This window comes from Ictidomys tridecemlineatus, chromosome 2 (genome assembly GCF_052094955.1).
Source record: "Ictidomys tridecemlineatus isolate mIctTri1 chromosome 2, mIctTri1.hap1, whole genome shotgun sequence".
Taxonomy (NCBI): domain Eukaryota; kingdom Metazoa; phylum Chordata; class Mammalia; order Rodentia; family Sciuridae; genus Ictidomys; species Ictidomys tridecemlineatus.
In genome coordinates this window covers 81,537,804-81,562,578 of record NC_135478.1, presented here as the reverse complement: position 1 = coordinate 81,562,578, position 24,775 = coordinate 81,537,804, and the positions used below count along the sequence as shown (strand labels likewise).

Here is a 24,775-nt window from a genome sequence, read left to right as displayed (position 1 = left end):
AAAAGAGTAGACATTATGGGATGAGACTTCAAAAAGAGTTGCACAACAAGCACAGTATGATTTATATAAACCATGGACAATCTCAAGTGACCTACCTACCTTCTTCTCCCCCTCTAACCCTGTTCTCTCTCCTCCCCCACTCTCACCCTCTCTATCTCTCAAACATGCCTGAACTTGGAGGACCCAGCCGGCCAAGTGGCTGCTCTGCTCCAGGCAAGCTGTCGTACCTGCTCTTTGATTTCTTGGAGTTTCCGGCTCTGCTCTCTGATGTCATGGAGAAGCTGCAGTGCTTTGTCATCCTCCTGGGACACCTCCATCCGTGCTTGCTCCAAACTTCGCTTTAAGCTCTGCAGAAAGCAAAAATTTTAATAGGGATGCTCCACGGATCCTGCTCTGGTTGAAAAGATTCATTAAGGGAGCCGCAAGCTGCTTCGCCGACACCAGCACAGTTTCAGGTGACAGACCAAAGTTGACAATTTCCAGTTGGTTGCCGATTCCAGTTTTTCATCCTGTAAAACCCCTTGGTTCAAGAAACATCTCAAGCTTGTGACCTTATGGATCCAGCCTAAAACTCTATCAACCCTGCCACCATCTACCTAATTCTCACAGGTACTTACTTGTATGTATAGGAGTAAAAACCAGTAAGATCCCTCGGCCATTAAACCACCATCTAGTCTTTTCTGTTACATCAACTATTCAGGGACCCTCAGGTAGATATGCTTCTTTCAAAGCTGCAATTATTTTCTCTACCCAGTTGCTATTTGAGAGTTCAGTGGACTATCTCCCCTTCCTGGCTAATTTTTCTTGAACACCTATCATCCATAAGGTTCCCTCAATGCTTCAATGGCACTGAAATATGTATCTGAAATACACAGCTGAATAACTTCACCCACCACTGAAAGGCAGCCAAGTCTGGAATGGAAACATAGCAGTTATTCTTAATCAGCCACGTTCTATAGATTTCCTCTCCCTTGTGGGGAGAAAAAAAAAAAACTTTAAAAATGTGTGATTCAACTTCTTAAGACTGTTTTTAATTGGGCACATTAAAAAAACACCTGAATGAAAAATTTAACGAGACAATGGAGAAGACAGTCTACTCTTGTGAAGGAAAGAAAAAACAAAAGTCACATGGTAAATGACAGCTGTCACTACACTGTTTCTAGGGAATGGGAGATTGATTGGGGGCAGGTTGGAAATGTTTTCTTGTAAACATTTGGGAGTTTGGTTCCCAAGGCTGATTGTTTCGGGCATGGTGTGGACCAGAGAGGTTGGGATGGGAGATGTTAGGACCCTCTGCAACTTGCTGCAGTGACGGCTGATTCCCATCTCCAGGCTCCGTGGTACCAGCAGCCTATCTCGACCTTCTGTGGGAAATGAGTGCAGCCTCCTTCCCCAGGGACCTCACACCTGGTTCATGCTGCTCTGAAATCGCAGATCTAGTCTTGTACTCTCCCTGTCTCTACTCTCTGCCACTGGCTGTGATGTGCCTCATGAAGCTGTCATGAAACAGGATGAGACACATACAACAGGAAGTGCCGCCTCCAAGGGAAGGGGGCTTTGGGGAAGGCTCACACTGCATTCTGTGATGTAGGTGGCAAGGTCCTGCTCCAGGAGGGATCTCTGAGTCTCAGAGGCCTTCAGCTCCACCTCCTTCTGACTAAGCACAGCCTCCACCTCTGACACTCTCCGATGTAACCGGGTCATTTCCTGCTCCATCTGAAACAGACACATCGACAGGTTAAAAGGGCCCCTGGAGGTTCTTCGGAGCAATCAAATCCCAAGCAGCCTCCGAAACCACCTGGTGGTCTGGGCTACTGCTAAATCGCCAAAAGTTGGGGTTGGAAATACCATTGTTTCTTCGCCTGGGAGCACACAGTTCTTCGCAAGGACAGTCACCAAACGCTAAGTCACTCCTCTCATCCAAGTCCCGCTTCACACTTGGTCACTTCTCTAACCCCGTTAGCAAGGAAGCCACCATCATCATTTTTCACCTGTTTGCTTTTTGCTTTTGTTTTTTGTTTGGTTTTTGCAGACGTCACTTTAAAATTTATCCCAAATCCATCTTGATCCCCCCCATCTCCTTGCAAAGATCTAGAGGGCAGATCCAGGACAGGGCAAGGAGCTATGTGTGTGCGTCTGCACTCTCAGGAGTCCCAGGCAAGCAGTGGCCTTTATTAGTTTCCAGAGAGTTGTCTCTGGGCAGGAGCAGTGAGTGTTAACAGACGTGGAGCATAATCAACACAGTGGCCGCAGTGACAGAAGCAGGAGTTTTTAAGGACTAGGAAGAGAGACTTCTCATCACTCAAAGCAGATGGAATGCATCTCAGCCACAGGTGAGGACCCCCGCCACCTGCCGGAAGGAGCAGACTTCGGGCTGGGTCATGCTGAGAAGCGGGCCGTTTTAAATCCAGGGCCTCCTCTGGTTAAGATTTAAAGGATTGACGGCAACGTCAAGGCCCGAATTCATCTCCCTCTGGGCTGCTGGAGGCGCGACTTCAGCGAGGGAGGGACGGCCTCGCTCTCTATGGATCAGGCGGCTCAGTGCCAGCAGCGGCCCCAGGCGGGTCCCTTGGCATATATTGATGGGAGGATCCTGGAGCAAGGAGGGAGGCCGACTGCAGAGATAAATACCTTGTGACACTTGTCCTGAGAGTCTTGCAGCTCTTTGCTTTTGATGAGAAGTTTCTTTTCCATGGAGCTAGTCTTGGCAGGGGAGTCCAGACCCGACACAACAGACCTGGACAGAAGAAAAACAGAGTCAAGGAGGCCCGCAGGGGAGCCTGAGGCACGAGGCAGAGATGAGGGACTTTTCAGTGTTCTGGAGCCACCAGCAAAGCTGGCTCAAGTGGCTTCTCATGACATCAAGGCCGTGAGGCAGAGGGTTGGAAGTGGGGGAGGACTCTGATGCAGGTAGCCCTGTGTGAACCGAGGCACCATGGACCTGAGGCAGGGACTCGGCCTCTCTGAGCTCAGTCTGCACATCCGGGGGGGTGGTGTGATCAGAGGAATGAGCCCACAGGTGAGTGCACATGGGAAATGCCTAGCATCATGCCTGGTGTGCTTCCTCCACTCATACACTCAATAACCTTCTGGGCACTGGCACGAGACAGTGATCGAGACACAGGGGTCCCTGCCCTCTGGGAGCTGACGTTCTGAGAACATCAGGTAGATTCATAAACAAAAAGGATAACTTTAACAAAAGGAAGAAATGGAGTGGGGCTGGGGACCTGTTTTAAGCCAGGGAGATCAGGGAGGGCTTTTCAGAGGAGAAGACATTTGACCTGAGACCTAAAGGATAAGAAGGTGCTGGCCATACAAAGCTCTGGAAGGAAACAAGCTCCAGGGAGAGGGTGCAAAGGCCCTGCGGCAGAAAGGAGCTGACACAGCAAGTTCACGATGAATGTTGTTAGTCACTACACTGATCAAGGTGTCACCCCTTGCCCCAGCCCAACCCAGCCAGTTTGGTTTTGTTTCATTTTATAAAAACAGCTAATGCTTATGATGATGTGCCAAATAATGCCCACTTTCCCTTCCCCAAGGAGGTCTATGTCCTAATCCCCAGAAGCTATGAAAATGTTACCACATGTGGTAAAAGGTGCAGATTGGTTAAGTTAAGGGTCTTGAATTGGGGTGCTATCCTGGAATACTGAAGTGGGTCCAATGTCATCACAAAGGTCCTCACTGATGGAAGCAGAGGAGGGCAGGAGACGTGACAATGGAGGCAAGGGTCAGAGACTTGAAGACACTACACTGTAGGTAGCCGCTAGAAGCTGGAAAAGGCAAGAAGACAGATTCCGCCCTAGAACCTCTAGGGAGTGGACAGCCCTGTCTAGACTGATCTCAGCCCAGTAAAACCCATTTACGATTTCTGACCCCCAGAACTGTAAGATGATAAACTTGTGTTGTGTAAAAGCCACTATGTTGGTAATGATTTGTTACAGCAACAACACAAAACTCATACTCTTATTGAGCCCTGGCCCACACCTGGTTCTATTCCAATGTTAGCCATGTTTTAACTCTTTACTCCTCACAACAAGCCGATAAAGTAGATATAATTTATTATCCTCATTTTCTGATGAGGAAATTGAGGCCTAGGGAGGTTGAGTAACCTGCCAGTTGACAAATGGCTTCTGTTGCTCTCAATAGGGAGCTGGGGGAAAGAGCTGGCTTTATGCACCCAATATAACTCTCTGGAAAACATCACAAAAATAATGTAACAGGCAGTAGACCAGGATGCTCTCCCCACAGAAAGGACAAACTTAACCCCACACAGTGCTCATCCTGAGAAGTAGTTGACTAACCCCAGAGGAGACGCAAGTTCTCATTCAAGGCAGCCTCCCTCAGTGGTTGGTGCCTGGGTACAAACCTGGCATCGATGGAGAGCAGGCCCAGGTGATAGCGAGCAAAGCCTTTCACACACGGAGGGACATGGCAGACCCCACTCCTTCCGCACAGTCTGTCTTTGTCACCTTGCTCACAGGATTGTAGGACCCGGTTATCAATGACTCCTTGGGTCTTCCTGTCAGACAAGTTCTGCTTTCTGCTGCCCCAAATGACTTCCCTGCCTAAAAGAGGTCAGTTCCCTGCAGCAATGCAAAACACCTCTCTGCCCAATGACAAGGGCTGGCATGATCTGTGCTGGCTGGCTATCCCCCAGGGACAGTTCTGCACACTCACACCATGGAGCAGCCAAGAGCGTCAACACCCTAAGTCCCACTGCTCTGTTCAAAATCTGACCCCAGCACTCAAGAGCTATGGGCCTTTCCGAGCCTCAGTTTCCTCGTCTCTTAAATGGAGACGATTCTCACCCTCCTTCAGAGTGCCTAGGACGGTACAGTGGATGGTTCACACACGGCCCTCAGCACGGCGCCAGGCACCTCGAGAGGGTTCAGTAAATGTCAAGCGTTACCATTATTGTTTTGTTTTTATTATTACTCTACACAACTCTGTAAACAGCACGTGCCTCGCGAGCCTAAAACAGTTGCTTGAAATGGTAACACAGGGGGCTGAACGTGCTCTGTGCCATTATTCACATTAAAACAAGTGGCGATTATTCACAGAAATAGGCAACAGGGAATGAAATCCAGAAATAAGTCTTTTTAAAGATCTCATGTTGGGCTAGAAATTTTAACACCTCTCAACAGCCTATTTTCTAGCCAACACACACATACACATACACATACACACACACACACACACGGACACACAATTTCTCTTCGTTTTCATATGAGATGCAATGCTCTGCTGGCCTGGCCTTGAGTTTCCTCCACTATTTCCTTTATTCTTAGTGTGTGGGGCAGGGAACAAGATTGATACCACCCAAGTGGGAGGAGTGATCCCTGGTCCTTCCGTAATCAAGGGTCACCCACGTGTCACTAAGTCACAGACATGACATGCGTCAAGGTGACAACATGGGCCACAGCTCTTGGTGCCTCAGCACAAAATGGGCCCCCTTTAAAGAACAATTCCATGGGCCCGTGATGGGGGATGGGCGTGGCCCACAAAACTTAATGACTCGTGGAGGGCAGGGCAGGCCCGGCAGGCCATACTGGATGTTTACAGGGCCCTGCTCTGTGTCCAAACAGACTGCTTATTCACAAAAAAGAAAAAGAAAGTATCTCTAGGTCATTCATTAACGGGGCCCCGATTTGGAGAGATGTGCAGCCAGCACTCGCTGGGGACAGTGCGACAGCTCTCCTCGTCACCGAGGTCCAACTCCGCAGTCTGCTATTTTGATGCTTGACAAATGCTCACTGTTTAGAAGTTCTAAGTACAGCAATTAAGAGCTCTTCAAAATAAATACGCTAAAGAAATCATTTTTCTTAGAATAAATTTAAAAATCACATCTAAAAAAAACTCTGGTAAAAAAAAAAATGCTGTGACTAAACCCAGCGTAGAGCAATAGTCACATAAATAATAACGGGATTGGAGGGTGAGGCTGGAGGGTGGAGGGGAAAGGTCAACACGGCCTCCTCTAACTTCCCTGGTCCCCAGCCCCACTGCACGTCTGCACCAAACACTGATGTGCAGGGCCCACCCAGTGCGAGTACAGCTGAAACCCATGGGCAGGGAGGGCAGCCTGGGCACCACCATTTTTATAAAGCTCCTAAGTGACTCTAATGCACAATCAGGATTGAGGACCATCATGCTCATCAGAAGAAAGTGCTTGTGATTTAGGATCCAAGCATTCAAAACTCATAACTCTCCCCAGCATTTGGTTCCACATGGCATTCGGGTTGGCCATTCGGTATTGGGGCCTTGTGTTCATTATTTGAGTGTGAGAACCCCATTTAACATTCAGCATGGTGGACTATGAATTTCATTCAAGACAAAGTTCAGGCATGAGACAATAAATCTCATTGACTATTCTAAAATATACCATCTCCATGAACTTCTAGAAAAGAAAATATTAGACAGGTACAGCTCACTTAGAATATTTACTTTCTATTTATTTTTCTTATAGACATGAAAATCAGTTCCTAGCACCAATGGCAAGCTCTCAATAGAGAGTTCTGAAGGAAAGAGATCCACACACTGCCAATAGACATTTTGAAATACTATCATAATTCATTTTTATAAGATTTTCATTAGCCATCCTTCTGACTTTCAAAGCAATATCAAATCACTGCTGATAAATGTGTTATTCTAGAATTGAGTGTAATGTAAATCACTGCTCAAGAGCTTCCATCAATGCTGGCCTCAGAGCCACCAAACTATCACCAAACACAGCTTCTTGTTCTTCAAGCAGTAACTTGCTGGTCTTTGAAATCTTCCAAAAATATACCACTTCATCAAGCACAATATTATTTAAAGGTTGACACCACTACTGCTTTAAGGAGTCTGCAGAGACTCCTGCAGCTAGTCAGAACTCCGAGGCTCTGAGCAATGTGGTACTGAACTACAGCTATTCATCTAGTCATGAAGTTCCATTGACCCTGGAATGGGACAGAGTCTACCTGCTAGCTGGGGAGTCTTCCAAGAAGTGGCCTTTGTTCTCAAAATTCTTAAATGTCAACAAATTTTTTTTATGCATTTCCATGAATGTGAGCGGGGGGAGGGCAAGAACACAGGATCTAGGAGGCCACAACCCTGAGCCTCCGGAGCAGCACCTGCAGTCCAGCGCTTCCCAGCCAGAGTCATTGCGCCCCCCAGTGGATGTCTGGCAGTGTCTAGAGACTTTATTTTCATGACTGGGGTGGGAATGCTATCAACACCTAGAGAAATACTATCATAATTCATTTTTATAAGATTTTCATTAGCCATCCTGCTCAACAACCTACCTGCCCAGGACAGTCCCCACCACCAGATTCATCCAGCTCAAAAGGTCAAGAGTACCAAGCTGAGAAACCCTGCTGTAGAGGGTATAAGGTAAAGGGAGTGACAATCCAAGAGAGAGACCTCTTGCCATAGCCCACATCGGGAGGACTGATGCCCGATTACGAAGCCCTCGCTATGTGCCGGGCACTATGCTCACCCTCCTCAGATTGTCCCCTGGATCTTCGGGAATCCTATGACCTGGTATCATCATCTGCATGGTCCCAGGGAGAGGAAGAGCTGATGTGGCAGCTTCTCCGCCTCCATCACATGACAATGATGATGGGCGGGCAGGTGCAGGGCAGCAGAGCTGGGGGTTCAGAGGGGAGGGCTCTGAAATCAACACTCATGAGTTCAATCTTAACTCTGTCACTGCTGGCTAGACAGCACCAAGAAAAGTGCCACAGACGCTCAGAGGGGCAAGGGCGCGGAGGAAAGGGAGAATGGGTCACCGAGAGAAGGTGACCTCTAGCTGTGATGGGCTAAGCCTGAGCCCAGGACAACCTGGGGACCCAGGAACATCGATAAGCCAGGTCAGTCTACTGCCACCCCCGGAAACAGCTCAACCCACACAAGAGCTGCTCTCCCTCCATCGCGTGGAGGCTCACGGGGGTAATTAAATGGGAAACAGGATGAATATTAGAACCAGACCAGTTCGTGCTCCGGGCTCGCAGAGATGCAATACAATGAGGCTGCTAATAAAAGAACATGCAGCCTGCCCACACATTGCTTGCCTACTCCTCCTGGTCACATCTCGGATACACAGCCAGTTGTCCCCATGGAGAGAAACGGCACTTCTGAGCAGCGGGTGCATGCAGCCACCCACCCACACACAGCAGTGCTGTCTCTTCCAGCACGAAGCCAAGTTTGGGTTTTCCTTTTTTTCCAGCTTCTATTTTCTAGAAAAATTTACTCTGAAATCAACTTCTCTTCCTGATATACACATCTGCTTTATAATTATAGAGGCGCAGAGAGTATTGAGAGAGGCAGTGGCACACGACATGGGGAGGGGTTGGTTGGCAGCTGCCAGTGTGACACAGAGGACGTGTCTTCTTAACATGTATTAGACATGACCTAGAAACTGCTTCACATGGAAACTCAACATCGAAGTGAAAATGATTAAATGTGGTTTTCTCAATGATGGGCCTATAAATAATCCCACATCACCAGAAAGAATCCCTGAATAAAGCTCTTCACAGAATACTTCATATCAAAAGAGAATACAATGTGTCTTGTGTGAGTACTCACTGATCTCTGCTGTAATGATTAGGACCACGCGTGAGTATCAAGCCATCCACCGCTTCCCTGAGGAAGAGGACCGGATGCCTGCAAAATATGCTGCCAGATCCCATGTCACAAGTCATAGACATTCCTGAGATAGCCAAGGGCAGATGCTCCATGCTACAGTGAGAGTAATCAAAATTAGCTCAGCGGAGGGCCTCACCTTCATTGTGGTCAATGGCACTAAAAACTCATATATCCAAAAGATGTAATGTGGTAGAAAAATTTAAAAACAACCATCAGGATTCTGTTCCCTCAAAATATAGGGGCTTTTAAGATGCTGCATTCTGAAATTTGTGAACTAACTTTAAAAATGCATTTTAAAAGACACAGTGGTATCTGTCATGAGCACTTGGAAATATCGAAAACACTGCTCTCCCAAAGAGCTGCAGAGCCTGTCTAGCTTTGGGGCCACACACACACACACACACACACACACACACACCCCACATATATATATATATACACACACACACACACCACATACATACACACACACACCCCACAAACATACACACATACCCCCCACATACACACACACACCCCCTACATACACACACACACCCCCACAAACACACACACACACCCCCACATACATACATACACACACACACACACACACACACACACACACACACACACTGATACACTCTACCAGCAGTGGTTTCCAGATAAATTAGAGCATTTGTTTTTAAATAATTAATATCTAGCTCAAAAATCAATTATTAAAAACTATACTGTTAATAAAAGTATAGCTTCCTTGTGAGATTTTTAACACATTTCCCACCTCTAAGCCAGTGCCTAGCTTTGCAGGCTAATTCATTGACACCTTTCCATCTCTTGCCTGAATGAGTACAACAACCTAACTTACCTCCTGAATCTCACTCAACTCTCTATTGCTCAACAATGGTCAGAGGGACCTTTGTAAATGAGGGACAGATACTCCAAATCACTTCTCAAAATCCTACAAAGCTTTCCTACCCAGGGTATGCAGAGCCACATTCAGGTTCGGCCAACCCCAACCCAACCATGCTTCCCATGATCCAGCTGCCCCAGTGGGCTTCTGTTCACTGGGACCCACAGGCTAGCCCAGCCTGGGGGTCTCTGCCCTTTTACTCTCTGCTTGGAATACTCTTCCCATTTCTTTGGCAACCAGCTCCTTGTTATCATTCTGGCTGGACACACTGTGCAGCAGGAATGCTTCACTGCTGCATCCCCCTTCCAAAGTGCTTGGCACACAGTAGGCTCTCAAATCTTTATTGAGTGGATGAACGAACACATGAATAAACGTCCATCTGTCCCAGCAGAAAGCAAGCTCCATGAAGATCCTGCATTCACTGCCATGTCTCAGGCTCCAGCACAGAAGGCCTTCCTGAGTGGACCACTAAGTGCTGGTTTCAGGAAGTTGAGTCACCACCCACAGGGACACAGGGAGCACTATGAGGCGACTTGTAAGTCCATGCTGAGCACCTGCTCTGAGCATCGAAAGTGACCATCCCAACTCAGTCCCCATCCCGGTTCCGATTTCTTCAGAGCCCAGCCTCCATCTGAAACCGTCTCACATGTATACTGACCGCCCTGAGAATGCCGGCCCACGAGGGCAGGGAACTGGCTGTCTGGCTCACAGCTGGGCCACAGCTTAGAACAGCAAACCTGAGGAGTGAAGGAATGAATGAACAGACGAAGGGCGAGCCAGCACTTCTGTGTCCCTGGAGGCCGCAGTTTAAAGGCCACAGTGGATCAAAGGAATCCAAAATGAGAAGTACAGGGCACGGACGCTGGCACCAAAGACCCTTCTGGCCTCTGCATCAGAGATGACCTACATTGGTTCTGAGACGGCAATGTCACAGTGACGCGCACACTCTCCATTCAGGGGACACTCAAACTCACTAAAGGGGGTGGGAGCACATGACATCCATGCTGGGCACAGAACACAGTTTCCACTGGAACCGGATTGTGCCGGAACCTCGGGAGTGTTTCATGGAATACGCAGATTTAACCAACACATCATCGACTCCATTCAGAGTGAAAAGTTGGATGGAGATATTAGGACATCTGTCAGGCACCCCACGTGGAGCTGGAGTCTCTCAATGGGCAGAAACCAGTGAGATGTCTTTATAGAGTGGAAGCAAAGGGAAAAGGAGAGTCGACAGCACCCCAGCCCCAGCCCCACCCCTAAATAACAATAACTACCATGAAATGAACACCCGTCCCTAACGAGGGCTCCATGCAGCTCCCCAGGAAACCTACCAGAGAGGTTCTATTACACCTCCCACTTTAGAGGTGAGAGAGCTGAGGCTGCAAGAAGTGAAATGCCCTGTTCACACAACTAGGAAGTGGTGGAGCCCAGATCTGAACCCAAGTCTCTCCAATTCCAAAGCCTGGACTTTCAATGGTATGCTATAGTTTGCTCCTAAAAATAAAGCTTTCATCAGCTGTAAAGCTAAAAGTTGGAAAAATTGGCCACCCTCTGCTATATGCAAGCTCTGTGAGCTTCCAGAAGTAACCCAAGCTTCATGATCACCAGCTTTCTTATCTGTAAAATGACGAATGTTTCCGGGACTAAATGAGAATGCTTACTAAGCACTTAGAATGGGGCCTGGTACACAGTGAACTCTCAGGAAAGCCACGCTTTCACCTTGATTATCAGACAAGTACATAATCTTGTGTGACCTAGCAAAGTCATGGCTGGTAGAGGCAGGGTTGGGGGACAGAGATCTGGAGGCAACTAGATACAAGGCTAAGTCTCAGCTTGGTTATTACTTGCGAAACTTCAGGAAAGTAAGCTAAGCTCCCAAGCCTTGGTGTTCTCATCTGTAAAACAGGGATGATATTAGCCACTTCACAGAGCTATGGTGAGATCAGGAGGACTGAGTGAGATAATGCATGTAAAACCCCCAGAATAAATAGCTCTGGATACACGGGAGGTGCCTCCAAAAATAGGCTTTCATTAGCAGGTATATGAATTGTGCAGAAGGATTTGGCATCATCCCTGGCCACATTAGTCTAATTCAATTCAATAAATGTTACACCTGCCCTGTCTCAGGCAAAAGAAGAAAGACTTGGTTCTGCCTCAGTGAGCCTGGGGGAGTTTGGCCAGACCCAGAGAACCAGGAGGAGGTTCAACTGAAGAGGCAGGCTAGGGTCCTGGCATACCAGACTTGAATGTCAAGTTCAGGAGAGGCCATTAATTCTATGCATACTGGAATGCTGTTGAAGGTCTCAGCAGGCAAATGACATCATCCAACCTATGCTTTGGAAGAATTCCACCCTCTGAAGAATGGAGTACAGCCAGGAAAGCCTGAGGCAGAGCAATCAGTTAGGAGGCAACTGCAACAGTCCAAGCAAAAGTCCATTAAGGGTGACAGTGAGGACAGAACAGTGCGCACAGACGAGATATAACGTGGAGGACTTGGCAACTGATGATAGGCAAAAAGAGTTAGAGATGACTCCATTTTCTTGCCTAGAAGGGTAGGGAAGTGGGGGGCGGTTCTGAAATAAAATTAGGAAGAAGGCCAAGGGGGAAGTGGGAGTTAAACTCAAGGAATGGAATGAGATCACCAAGAACAAACTAGAAAGAGAACTGAGGATGGAACTTCAGGTGATGGGCATTCATTTTAAGGGCCTGAAACAAAGATGGTGGCCACAGAATTGGAGGGGAAACCCAGTATCCAGAATGCAGAGGAGACAGAGCAGAAAGCCATCCAGAAAAAATAATTAATAGTGTCACACAATGAGGTAGACACCACTGGATTTGGGGGCTGAGTGTCACCAGCGGCTTCTTATAAGTCATTTCAGTAGAGGGATGGAAGAAGAGGAATGGAATAGAGACCATTCTTTCAGGACGTTTGTCAGAGAGAAGAGGAGATGACAGGCGAGTAAAGGGAACCGAGAGGAATCCACTTCAGCAGAGAGGAGTTGCCAAACTGGCGCGGAGCTCAAGAACATGTAGCACCATTTAGTCAATGACTGCCTTCGAACGGGATCCGAGGCAACCATGCAAATTAGCAAGTGTAGGCCAGCACAAAACACACTTGACAGATCTTCTGAGCCTAATCTTTAGAACTGGGATGGGACTGTTGGATCTGATTTCCTAAAGGTATCTTTAAGACAAGTGAGAAGGCGGCAGAGTGGTCCTGCCAGGGCTGCAAGGCAGCACGCACAGTCTAAATAGAGAACAGAATAAGGCAAACAGCAGAACAGGATGTGCTTGACTAGGAGAGAGAAGAAGTTGAAGGAGAAGAGGAAAATCAACACAACTCGCCCAGGCAAGCGTCAGACATGCAGTCCAGACGACAGTGGGACAGAAACAGCACAGGGCACTTGAGGGCAGCCACCCTGAGCAAAGACTCATTATGGTTTCTTAACTTATTTGGATAATACAGCAGATACATGCCTTCGGGAACCAGAGAAGACACTGTCATTGTTGCTGACTATTTAAAAAAATCAAATCACAGATGAAACTCTTTGCAATAGGGATCTGGGCAGCAAGCACAATGTCAAAGAGCCTTTGGCTGCATGTGGAAGGAAAGCAATCATTAAAGAGATGATCCTCCAACTCCCAAGTATTTCAATAAAAAGGGACTGGTTGGAGAATTGCGGTCCTCTTCCGCCAGAATGAGTTATCTCAGGCAGATGGGAGGCACCTGGAAGGATAAAACAAATATTTGAGGAGACATGATCCGAGAGCCATCACGAAACTGAGATTTGCTCCCACAAAAGTGACTTGGATCAGCTCATCAAAGGCTTGCTGTGCAGTTATGGACGATCAGCTTGAAGCCTGGTAAGAATCAGGTCAAGGCGGTTTGCTGTCCTCGTTGAGCCTGCACTCCAGCAAGCAAGAACTCTCAGGAAGAGCGGGCACAGCACGTGTCGTGCGCATGCGTGCAGACATACCAGGTGAGAGTCTCTAGAGGAGAAGAGGAAGAAATAGAGAAATCCAACAGCTCTACAGTCCACCTACTCAACAAACCCACAGAAATGGAAAACAAAGCCCAGCATTCAGACCTGCCTGGCAGCTCCCCTGATCTCACGATCTCCCTGCCCCAAATGCATGGCTCTTCATTCCAACAATGGCCTCCACTTCTGACAAGCATTTGACCCTGAGCATCCTACACAAAGTTCCTGATTTTTCCCGTCTGTGGCATTTATACGTGGCAGTGGAGCACAGAGGCTATGAGACTCTGGAGCCACACTGCCTGGGCTCAAGTCCTGACTGAGCTACCAAAAGCCGCAAGATCTTGGGCAAGCTGCTGGGTCTTCATGCCTCAGTTTCCTCACATGCAGGACGAGAGTGATGCGTCCACATTCCTCTTGAGACTGTTGTGGAGTTTAAATGAGTTAATCTGTGCAAAGAGCTCAGAGCAGGGCCTAGTGAAGAGTCAGTACCCTGTAAACTATTGTTATCACTCTGCCCACCTGAAATTCTCTCTGCCTTCCTCTCTACTGATCCAAATCTGTGGCCTTTTAAAGAGCCAACCCAAATATCTCCCTTCCATTAGCACACTTGTAAGCCTGGTGCCAGCACATGTGTTTACTGAGGGCCTATCCTGTCCTGAGCTCCAGGAAGACCAGAATAAATAAGCCCCAGCCGAGCCCTGGAAATCCCAATCTTTACAGGGAAACGAACAGACATTCCAAGAAGGATCATCATTGTCATTTAGCAAGAATTGTGAGTTGGCAGTACCCATTAAGTGCCCCCTGTTACATTTTGCCTTACTCTCCTGACTTGCCTTAAGCGGGTAATGTCCAATTTGTACCACGCTGTTCTGCAGCAAAGGTGTGTGCTTTGTGTTCTCTGAATAGTTTCAACAAATCTGCTTTGACAGAGAACACCAGAATGGGGAGGGACCCATTCTGGGACTGGATCTTGTAATTCTGTCCCCCACAGTATACTCTTCTCCAATGGCCACCTTTTGCCAGTGAGGATTTGGCAACTACAGGTTAATCTTGCCCTTGGTCAAGGTGGTTAAGCACTTCCAGGAGAAAATTCCTAAGAGCTGGGAAGCTGGGTTTGGGTCTGATATGACTTTAGACTACCTAATATTTGCCAAGTCCTTTCCAAATCCTCTTGGCAGAAAGATAGATACAAACATAGACTGGTGTACTCGTAAAAACAAAAATAACGACAATGAACATTTATTGAGGCTTTCTTGTGCACTGGATATTAGAGCAAGGGCTTTGGGTGTTTCATCCAATCCTCCTACCTTCCTACAGAGAGGCACCACTGCTACCCCACTACACAGATGAGGTACCTAACTTACAAAGAAGCCCCAGCAGAGCAAGAGCAGGCATCAAAACTGGCTTTCTGGAAACTTGGAAAGGTGGGGTGGTGGTGACTCTTCATTCCTCCACCGTGGCTGCATAGCTGGTCACATCACTACACTCAGATCCACCCAGAAGGAAAGAGCCTGCGGGCAAAAGGAAGAGAAGGCCCCCTTCCTAAAGCAGGGCCCCCAGACACTATGAGCCCACAAACCCAGTGTCGCCAAGATCCCAGTGCTCCTGCAAGATTGCCAACTTCTCCAAACACAGAAAACCAGCATGTGTGGAACACACCAGAACCAACTGGTTTTTACCTTGTAGGTCCCCACCTTCTGAAGGCCTGCAGAAATGCACTGTGTGCCAGCAAGAGTTCAAATGAGGCAGTGCCTCAACCTAAGGGGAAGGAGGAAGGACGCAGAGAAATGTGCCCCATGCTTATGGGGAGGCAAGAATGCTGTGGTCCATTTATTTTTAAACCTTGAACACACTGAGATATCTGTCACTACTCAACTATTGTAAAGTTCAAGCAAACAGTTCAAGAAACAACTGAGCATTCAGAGCTTGGGAATTTCATTTGGGGTTCCTGTTGGTTAAAAAGGAAAAGAGGCACCAGAAAGACACTGTCTAAAACTCACCTTCCCATAGTGCTGCCCCAAAGATCGTGGCCTAGTTCCCCACGATCCCTCCTGCTCTCCCCAACCCAGGCTGCCAGGAACTCCCCCCTCTGCCTTATCCACTGAAATGCTGAGATCAAGATCGCTGCTAAACCTAAAATCAGGATGCACTCAAAGCTGGCTGGGGTTCCCCATCAAAAAAAAAAAAAAAAAAAAATCCTAAAAAGTGAGAAGCAACCACAACAGTAAAAATTATTTCGTGGCCAGAGTCTCTGTGAAAAATTCCTCGCTCATTCAGCTCCACCTCCGAATGTTTCATTCAATTCACTGGCAACAAATCTGGGGTCAATTTTCCTGGCACAGTACAGCGGCATCTGCAGTTGCCTCTGTGGTGTGAACAGTGAGTAACAGCACAGGTAATCGGCGTGTGTAAATAAAACCTCTGATGCCAAAAACATGGAGAGGGAGGAAAGGAAACTCAGGAAGACCCTGGAGGTCGCTGGGTGGCAAAGGTGACACCTCTGGGAAATGCCTCCCCCCTGCAAATTAATTCCCAAACTGCACGTCAACAGAACTGCAGGAGCTGCTAAGCAATGTCATCCCTGCGTCTCTTTTATTGGATTTCTAATTGATCCTAATCTGACATGTCCAGGGTCACCTACATCCAACAGGTGGAGAGCATTAGGAAATGATGCTGTAGGTTGCATCCACAGAGCTGCCCTTGGCACAGCAGCCAAGTCCGACGACAGCTTCACAGAACCAGATGAGAAGGGAAAGAAAATCTTTCTGACTCCAACCCCAAATTGGCATGGAAAAGGCACTGGAGTTCCTTAAAGATGGGAATACACCGATTCCATCCTCCAGAGAACAAACACACAGTTTTGTCTGTATGGACTGTTTTATTATTTTTTTTTTATGAGAATCGTATTAAACATTCTGTCGGGGCATTAACAGAAGCTCATTGGATGCTCCAGAGAGAGACTTTGAACTCCCAAAGATGAAATCGCAAATCTTCAGACACAGTAAGCAACATAAACACATTCTGGGAGAAAGGACCCTGAGTAAATAAAATCAAGAAATATTTATCCAGGACCCGGGCCTTAACACTGAGATGCCCTGTCAGGGAGCTCCCTCAACTGAGCTTTCTGGGAGCAGCAGGAAGATGCAATTAGAGTCTTCCTGAAAAATAAGCAATTAATCACACAAGCTTCAGATTAATTGCCTTGCCTGAAATCCTCCTTACCATTCTCCCTTTGCCCCTGAAATCCAACTCCCCAGTGTCCTCCCTGATTGTTCAGATCAAGATTACCACCCTAAACCAGCGCTCGCCCTGACCCAAACAGCCCACTGCCAACCGCAACTATGACTCCCCACATGCCTCCTTCCAGCCCGCTCAGTGACCTTCAGTGTGTCGTGAGTGTCAAGGTGGCGCTGCCCACAGGGCTAGCATCCTTCGACGCTGGGCCTCCACTCCTGCCCTGCTGTGACACTGATGCAACCTCCCAGCCCAGCTGGGCCACCGCAAATCCATCCGATGGCACATTCAACAGCTAGTCAGGCTGCTGCCTCTCCTACCACCATCCAGATTGCTTTGGGAGGTAGAGCAAAGAATCCAGAAAGGCACATCCAACGCGCCCAAATTCCACCTGAATTTTCAACGTGATCTCCAGCAAGGGAATAAAGAAAGCCCACCTCAACATGGCCCACATAAAAACCTCTCCCAAATTCAACCACAGCCCACGGCCCTATCCCATATCAAATGCCCAAATCCCCATAATAATCTGAAATCTTTTCAGGAACCTTACAGTCAAAACGGCACCCATGGGGAGACACCATCCAGGAACCAGTGCGACATCCCTTCAAATTGATATCTAAACTACAAACACAACAAACAGGGAATGGATGCTGCCAAGGAGAAAATCAAATTCTGCTTATCTCCTAAGTGGGCACCAACTAATTACCCAACATCACCCCCAAGAGCCTCGAAGTGAGGGAGTCGAGGTGCCTGGGGAACAACACAGTAGGTCTAAGACCTTCCTGGGGAACTTCCTTCTCTGAAAACGGAATGGCATCAAGCTCCCACATACAGAGACTACTGCATTTTGCAGAAATTCTAGGAGACTGGAAGCCAGAACCCTCCGATCCAAACACAGTGTAAATGCATTTTTCAATAGCTTTTTATAAGAAAGGAGAAAGACCTGCTAGGTTAAGGTGTTTGCAGCGATATTTATATTTCCATTTTCTAGTTTCCTGGTTGGTTTGCCCCCACCCCCCCGCCCTCATGAAGCCCAGTTTCTGTGAATCAGTGACTCGGCTACATCACACTCTCTCCTGGTGGCTCCCACTGACGGGGCTTTCTCTGGCCGCCAGTGCTCTCCTGGCTCAGAGGCTCAGCTGCCAGATCCCTGATCTTGCAGCATACTTGGAGAGGAGCCCAGCATCGTCTCCGTTAGAGCTCTGGTTCAGCCACTTGCAGCTCAGTTAAACCCATCAGGAAACCTTTAGCTCACGAGCCACAGTTTGGAGGATTCTGTCAATACGGCAAGACAGCAACCATCCACCCACTCGAGACAGACAGATACAGAGATGATGGATACAGAGATGGGCAGCTCTTCTTAACTCCTGCACGATTTCCCTTTGACCAAAAATCTGCACTGCTAGAAATCCACTCTCTCCTCACCAAAGACTGGAAAACTAGCCCAAAGTAACGAATTCACAATGATGATGCCACAGACAGGAGCAGGCACCTCACAGGCTGCAAAGCAAGGATATTAACAGTCTAGCCCCCCAAAGCCCAAACAGGTAGCCTGCTCTCCAAATGCAGACAGATCAGCAGCCTCCCTCCGCCGCACTCCCCCCACCCTCCCACCGCCACCACTGCCACCACCACCTTTGGCTCTGTTTGCCGTGCATCAATGCAGGTCCCCCAGAAAGTCCGATTTTCACTTACTCAGATCTACCAAGAATCCCCAGTGCCTTGCTGTACGAAAACCCCACAAACGGCAGTTCTTCACCCGAGAAACCCGAGGGGCTCAGCTGGCACAGAGAGGATGAAACCCACGAATTCTTCTCTGGTTCATCAAAATTGGAGGTGTCATCGTCAGACTTGAGGGTGGGGACGAAGGGGGGAGGCGCTGGTTAAAGAAAAACAAGAAGAGGTGGGAGAGAAAAAAAAATTCAGATGGATTCCACACTGTTGCGGAGCAGAGCGTCTGACTCCTTCAGCGTTGGCGACAGCACTGCAGCGCCTGCTTTCAATCTAGCTCCTCGCAGCAGACCCAGCCTGGCTCCTACAGCAACAAGAGATTAACCCCTTCCCTGCCAACATGGCCACCGACCCGCAGACAGGCTGCCTCCCCAGTGGGGGCAAAGTGAAGAATAAACTCAAACAGGTCACCCGGTGCCACAAAGTGCTAGACCACCCACAGGAGCCCCTGCCTGACATTTCCAGAAGGCTGCTATGGGGCATCAGCTGGCTGGTGCCAGGTGACCTAACCCTACCTAGTCTCTCCTGGTCTGAGTTATTAACATCGAGTGTTGATCAATGAAATCAGATGGAATGTCTCTATCGTGGATTAACCAAAAGAGGATGAAGGAACAGAAAAGGGGACTTGGGAGGTTTTGGAACTCGGGCTGGATACCACCGCAGTGGACTTCACTCATCTCTGGAGGAGTCTGCTAGGAGATCTTAAGAACCACTTTTTTTTTTTTTAAGTTCATCACCCCTCCTTCCCAGCGCAATCATGCCCCTGGAATCCACTGCAGTTTAATCAGCATAATGAAACACCAGCCAAGTAAAGTTCCTCCTGGTGATCCACAGCACCCCGCACGGAGGGTGGGTGCACAGAGGGGCAGCTGGGCGCGGGTCCTACCTCTTTACGGCATGACTCCTGGCTAGGGTGCACCACATCCTCTCTGCTCCCTGCCACCTACTGAGCTCTCTCGCTCAGGGAGGTAGACACCTGTCCATCAGTCACCAGGAGGCTGCCCATCACCGGGGGCTCCCAGGGGTACCTCCAGCCAGAAGCGTTACCATGGCTGCCGGCTGGGGCGTCTGTGGTGGGCAGGTGGCCAGCCGGCATCACATCCCCCGCAGTGCAGGCTGCACGCTCCCCACTCTGAGGCGCGTGCTCTGGCGGTAACCCCACCTGGCCGCCTGCGTGGCCGGGGCCAATGCCGATCTGAGTGACAGAGCGGCATGAGTCACTGCCCGCCAGGGCTCGCTAGAGCTCCCCCTAGGACAGTTGTCATAGCCCTTCACAGCCCAGGCTTCTTTTTTAACTCCTTCTTTTCTGGACAAAGCTATAAGCCAGATAGGAGCAGCTCTCCGTTTTCCACTTGCAGACTCAAAAAACTTCGGCTGTCTCGAAAGCACCCCAGGACAACATCCAATGCCGGCTGAGAAGGAACCAGGCGGTGAAGGGACTTAGAGGAGCCAGGGTATGAGCAGAGATCTGGCTGCTAGGGAAAGTGCAAAAGAACATGCTCAGAGCTTCAGGTGCACTGGGATGAGGTGGGAGAGGTAGGAAGATGGAAAATGGAAAATATGCACTACCAGAAAATTATCTAACACCTCCAAGCTGCCTCAAGAGAATTTGAATCTTCCCTGTAAGAATTACATGCTTAATACTTTAAAACTTAGCTGATGGGAAGAAAATTTAGATTGAATGCTTCAGCCCATATCCCATGTGTACGTCCATCAATACAAGCTCAAATCCAATCCAAGTTCAATCACTCAATAGCTTTTTTGAAAAGAAAAAAATTAGGGGAAATTATAATTCATAATGATCAAAAAGATAAGTTTCCCATCCCATAATAAGGAAACTTAGATAAAGAGAGGAAATTTATGCAGAGAGATTTGCAGTTGACACTAATTAGGAACACAGTGGTTAATAACACACGCACTAAAATCTGAGTTAAAATCCCAGCTCTACTACTTACAGGCTGTGTGATCCTGGGAAAATCACTTAACCTCTCTGTGCCTTTAGCTACAACACAGGAATAACTACTTCAAAGGGGTGTTGAGAAGTTTAAATAAAAGAGCACACATAAAGAGCTTGGCACAGCTCTTAGAATACAGCTAATACCCATAAAGACTCTTTGCCATTATTATTATTGCTCACATGAGGTGCACTTTTATGGCAGATCTTGCAGTTATTAGGAGTAAGGTACAGTAGAATCTCTACTGAATATTTTCTCCTGTGCAAAGCACAGACCCATCAAGGTGAATGTTTATGTTAATCCTATCGTATCATTTAATTCCTAGCAGAAGCTTAATTCCCTTTCCACTATATACTAATTCATCTTTAGGAGACTAAAATAGAATTCCATTTCTGAGTGAGGAGTATGATTAATAGAGGGGTAGGAGCCACACTCAGAGAAATAATTATGACTTTTGAGTTTCTATACTATAAAATAAGATTCATCCATAAAACTCCGTCATGCTCAAAGTACCTTAATGTGGTCAAGATTAGAAAGAGGGCTGGATCATTTTCATATTAAAAGAAAGGAGAAGTCATTGTGAAATTCTCCAGCTAGTAACAGGTAAGATGTTCAAAAGTGAAAAGGTAGGTTGCAACCTCTAGACAGGTAAGTGCAAGAGGAATTCTGAAAAGAAGGGCTTTGCAAGAACACATTTATGCAGGGGCAAAACCAGAGAAAAATGGAGGAAATGAAAATAATCTGCTCTCCAAAAAGTGCTGAGGATGCTCGGCAGGGTCCTTTAGTGGAAAAGAAATAAGGCAGCTAGGAGAAACCATGGTCTCAGGTGGGGTGTCTACGTTCACAGTATCCTGCACAGTGTGAGAATCACAGTTCAGGAAATTATCAAGAGGACTGTTCTCTTAGAACATTGGCAGCACAAGTGGAAAATGACTTACAGGGACACTTTCACAGCCCAGGGCACACAGGAGGTTGGTGTCTGCCTGCCTGCCTGTCTCCCTCTCCCTCTTTTACACACACACTCTACCATGAAAGAACAGGAGCAGACATAAGAAAGGAGAGAATTTACCCTCCAAAAGCTGTAGCTAAAAGAAAAATCTGAAATGGACCATAAAATAAATTTGAATTTATTATCAATGTAAATGAGTAGAAATTTGAATAAAAGAATAAGACTCTTTGAAAAAGAACCAAGCTTTGGGGCTAGGGTTATGGCTCAGCAGTAGAGTGCTCACCTCGCATGTGCAAGGCCCTGGGTTTGATCCTCAGCACTACATAAAAATGAATAAATAAATAAATAATAAAGGTTATTGTGTACAACTACAAAAAAAAATATTGAAAAGAAAAAGAACCGAGCTTATTTTTAAACGGAACAGAACTTCCAGAAATGAAAAGGACTGTTGAATTTAAAGTGTAAAACTCACTAGATATGTTAAATAGCAGGTTAGACACAGCTGAAGAGAAACTTAGTGAACTAGTGATTAGATCTGAGGAAATCACATAGAACCATGATACTCAAAGTGTGATCCATAGACTGGAAGCATCACCATCGCCCAGGAGCTGGCTAGAAGTGCAGAGTCTCAGGCCTAACTCCACTGAATGACAACTTGCATCCTAACAAGATCCTCAGGTGATTTATAGGAATTTGTGATTGAGAAGCACTTGTGTAGAAGGCAACACCCAATGACAAAGAGATGGGAAACCTGAGAGCCTGGGAGACAAAGAACCACACAGCTGAACACACTTTTAACAGGGGACCAGCAAGAGACAGTAGCAAAGTCGCTTAAAGTCTGGATGCCACACTTCAAAACAATTATGTAAAGCTCCGTCAAGTCTAACACCTACCAAAGTAGAGATCACGTCTATCTTAGGAAGTAATTCTCCAGTTCCTTGTGCCTTATGAAAAAATGTTTCTTTTTGATCCTCAAAAACCCAACCCTTTTTTCTTTTAAAAACATCACTGGAGGGCTGGGGTTGTGGCTCTGTGGTAGAGCGCTTGCCTAGCATACGTAAGGCACTAGGTTCAATCCTCAGCATCGCATATAAATAAGTAAATAAAGTAAAAAAAAAAATATATATATATATATATATATATATATATATATCTCACACTGGACTGGGCTGTAGTTCAGTGGTAAAGTACTTGTCTGGCATTCATGAGGTCCTGGGTAACCTATGGCATTACAAAAACAGCAGGGGCTGTGAGATTTTAATAGGTTATTGAAATCATACCAATTGGTTTTGATGGAGATACATATGGCAATCCAGCATACAGAGTAGCACCAGGCACATAGTAGGTACACATAATATTTTAATATGTTTTTTAGTTGTAGATTGACACAATGCCTTTATTTATTTATATTTATGTGGTGCAGAGGATCGAACCCAGTGCCTCACACGTGCTAGGAAGAGCTCTACCACTGAGCTAAGCCCCAGCCCCCTCAATTACATATTTCCTTATTGAATAAGGAAATATATAATTAGACAGCTTGAATATGGGTCTTTCAAAGAGAGCACCTAGCATAATACAGACCACAGAGGCATTTGATGTTTGAATTAAATGAAGAGGCTTTGATAATCGAGATTGTTCCGTCTGAAAACTATGTTAATGAGTACCTCCGTTCCTATCTCCTGATACAGTGCTATGAGATCATCAGCTCTCTCCGCCACAGGCCCACTGCCCTCACCAACGACAAGGAAGAAGTCTTACATCACGCTCTGGGGTTCGCTGGCAAAAGCCACTGGGGGGAAAAAATCTTTCCCCGTATAGTTTTTAAATAAGTTAACCTATTTGAGGTGACATCAGGACATATTCTCCTTAGTGGCAAAGGCTATACAAGTAACGTTTTAAGGATTTTTTTCTTTTTTTTTTCCAGCAATAAGATAGATGGCAGAATAAGGCTTTCAGAAACAAAGAGCTATTTTAAGAACTGTGGTTAATTTCTCTTCTATAAATTCTCTTTCTCTCTCTCTCTCTCCCCCCCACTTTTTTAATACTGACATTCATTAAAAACCTTGGGGGGGAAATTAATCATCTTCAAAAATATTTTTAAAAAACAAACAAGGAAAAATCAAATGGATTCACCCAGTTGGCTCTGCTTCTTTCTAACATGCTCCACTGAGCCCTGGTTACTCCATTCCCATCTTTAGTTTTTCAGAATGCCAAACATTAATTTTAAAAACAGAAAATATTTTCTAATTAGCCAGGCATGGTGGTGCCCTCCTGCAATCCAGCTACTCCAGAGGCTCAGGCAGGAGGATTGTAAGTTCAAGGCCAAATGGGCAACTTAGCAAGACCCTATCTCAAAATAAAATAAAAAGGACTGGGAATGCAGCCTAGTGGTAGAGCACCACCCAACCTGTGTAAGGCCCTGACTTCAATCATCAGCATTAAAAAAAAATAAAAAAATTCTAATTTTGTTCTTATGTTTATTAGCTTCTTTTTGCACTGGAACACAATTTCCATGACAGGAAAGACAGTTGTGTTCACTACCATACAACTAACCAGAACAACGGCTGCCTGTCCCGATTCAGGATTTACTATTTTGCTAAAGGAATCAGTGAATAACAAGAACCTTAGGTGGAATAATTTCTAAGACCTAAGAAGCTACTGGGTACAAAATGCCACTTTAAGAAACCCAAGTATTGATGTGTCACAGAGTATGCAATTTAGTCATGAAGAACTGATGTACTTGAAAAAAGCTGACCCTAGTAAAACTTATAAGATGATGATGATGATGATGATTACCAGGGACTGAACCCAGCAGTGCTTAACCACTGAGCTATACCCCCAGCCCTTTTTATATTTTATATTTATATAAAATATTTTATATTTTGAGACAGGGCCTCTTAAGTTGCTCAGGGCCTCACTAAGTTGCTGAGGCTGGCTTTGAACTTGGGATCCTCCTGCCTCAGCCTCCTAAACTGCGGGGATTACAGTCCTAAAGCTTTTAATATCATCAGTATTCGTTACAGACACTGGTGCCAAGATGCGGGTGGCAGAAGATGATGAGCAATACCAGCTCTGTATCCTAAAGGACACGATCACACAAGTAATTATTCTATGATGAGACAATGAATCAGGGCTGTGCCCAGAACACAGTGGGCACTCAACACATGAAACCAAAGACATGCTCAGCTTCACTCCATCTACCATGGTGCCCTGCCCCCTGACTGACAAATTAGACGCTGTATTCAGATTCAGATGTAAAGGAATATTGCCCCCAAGTTAGCCATCTTACCTACCTACGAAGAGAGCTGTGAAATAAGTGAAGAGGAAGAAGAGATCTACATCAACTGGAGGTCAGGATGTGGGTATGGAAAACAGAGAACACCCCCTGAGCGGCACAAGCTGTGCTGACTGG

At 46.7% G+C, this 24,775-nt stretch overlaps 1 protein-coding gene across 11 annotated transcripts in view; it reads right to left on the bottom strand.

The window, feature by feature from the left end:
• Cit (citron rho-interacting serine/threonine kinase) overlaps nucleotides 1-24,775 on the bottom strand; it is a 157,735-nt gene that overhangs the window by 76,120 nt on the left and 56,840 nt on the right. For all 11 annotated transcript variants that reach the window (XM_078039028.1, XM_078039029.1, XM_078039030.1 and 8 more), the window contains 4 exons: nucleotides 18,424-18,607; nucleotides 2,632-2,737; nucleotides 1,573-1,716; nucleotides 228-347 (listed from right to left, as the gene is read on the bottom strand). In XM_078039028.1, the coding sequence (XP_077895154.1) occupies nucleotides 228-347; nucleotides 1,573-1,716; nucleotides 2,632-2,737; nucleotides 18,424-18,607 (554 nt within the window). The remainder of the gene's footprint in view (nucleotides 1-227; nucleotides 348-1,572; nucleotides 1,717-2,631; nucleotides 2,738-18,423; nucleotides 18,608-24,775) is intronic.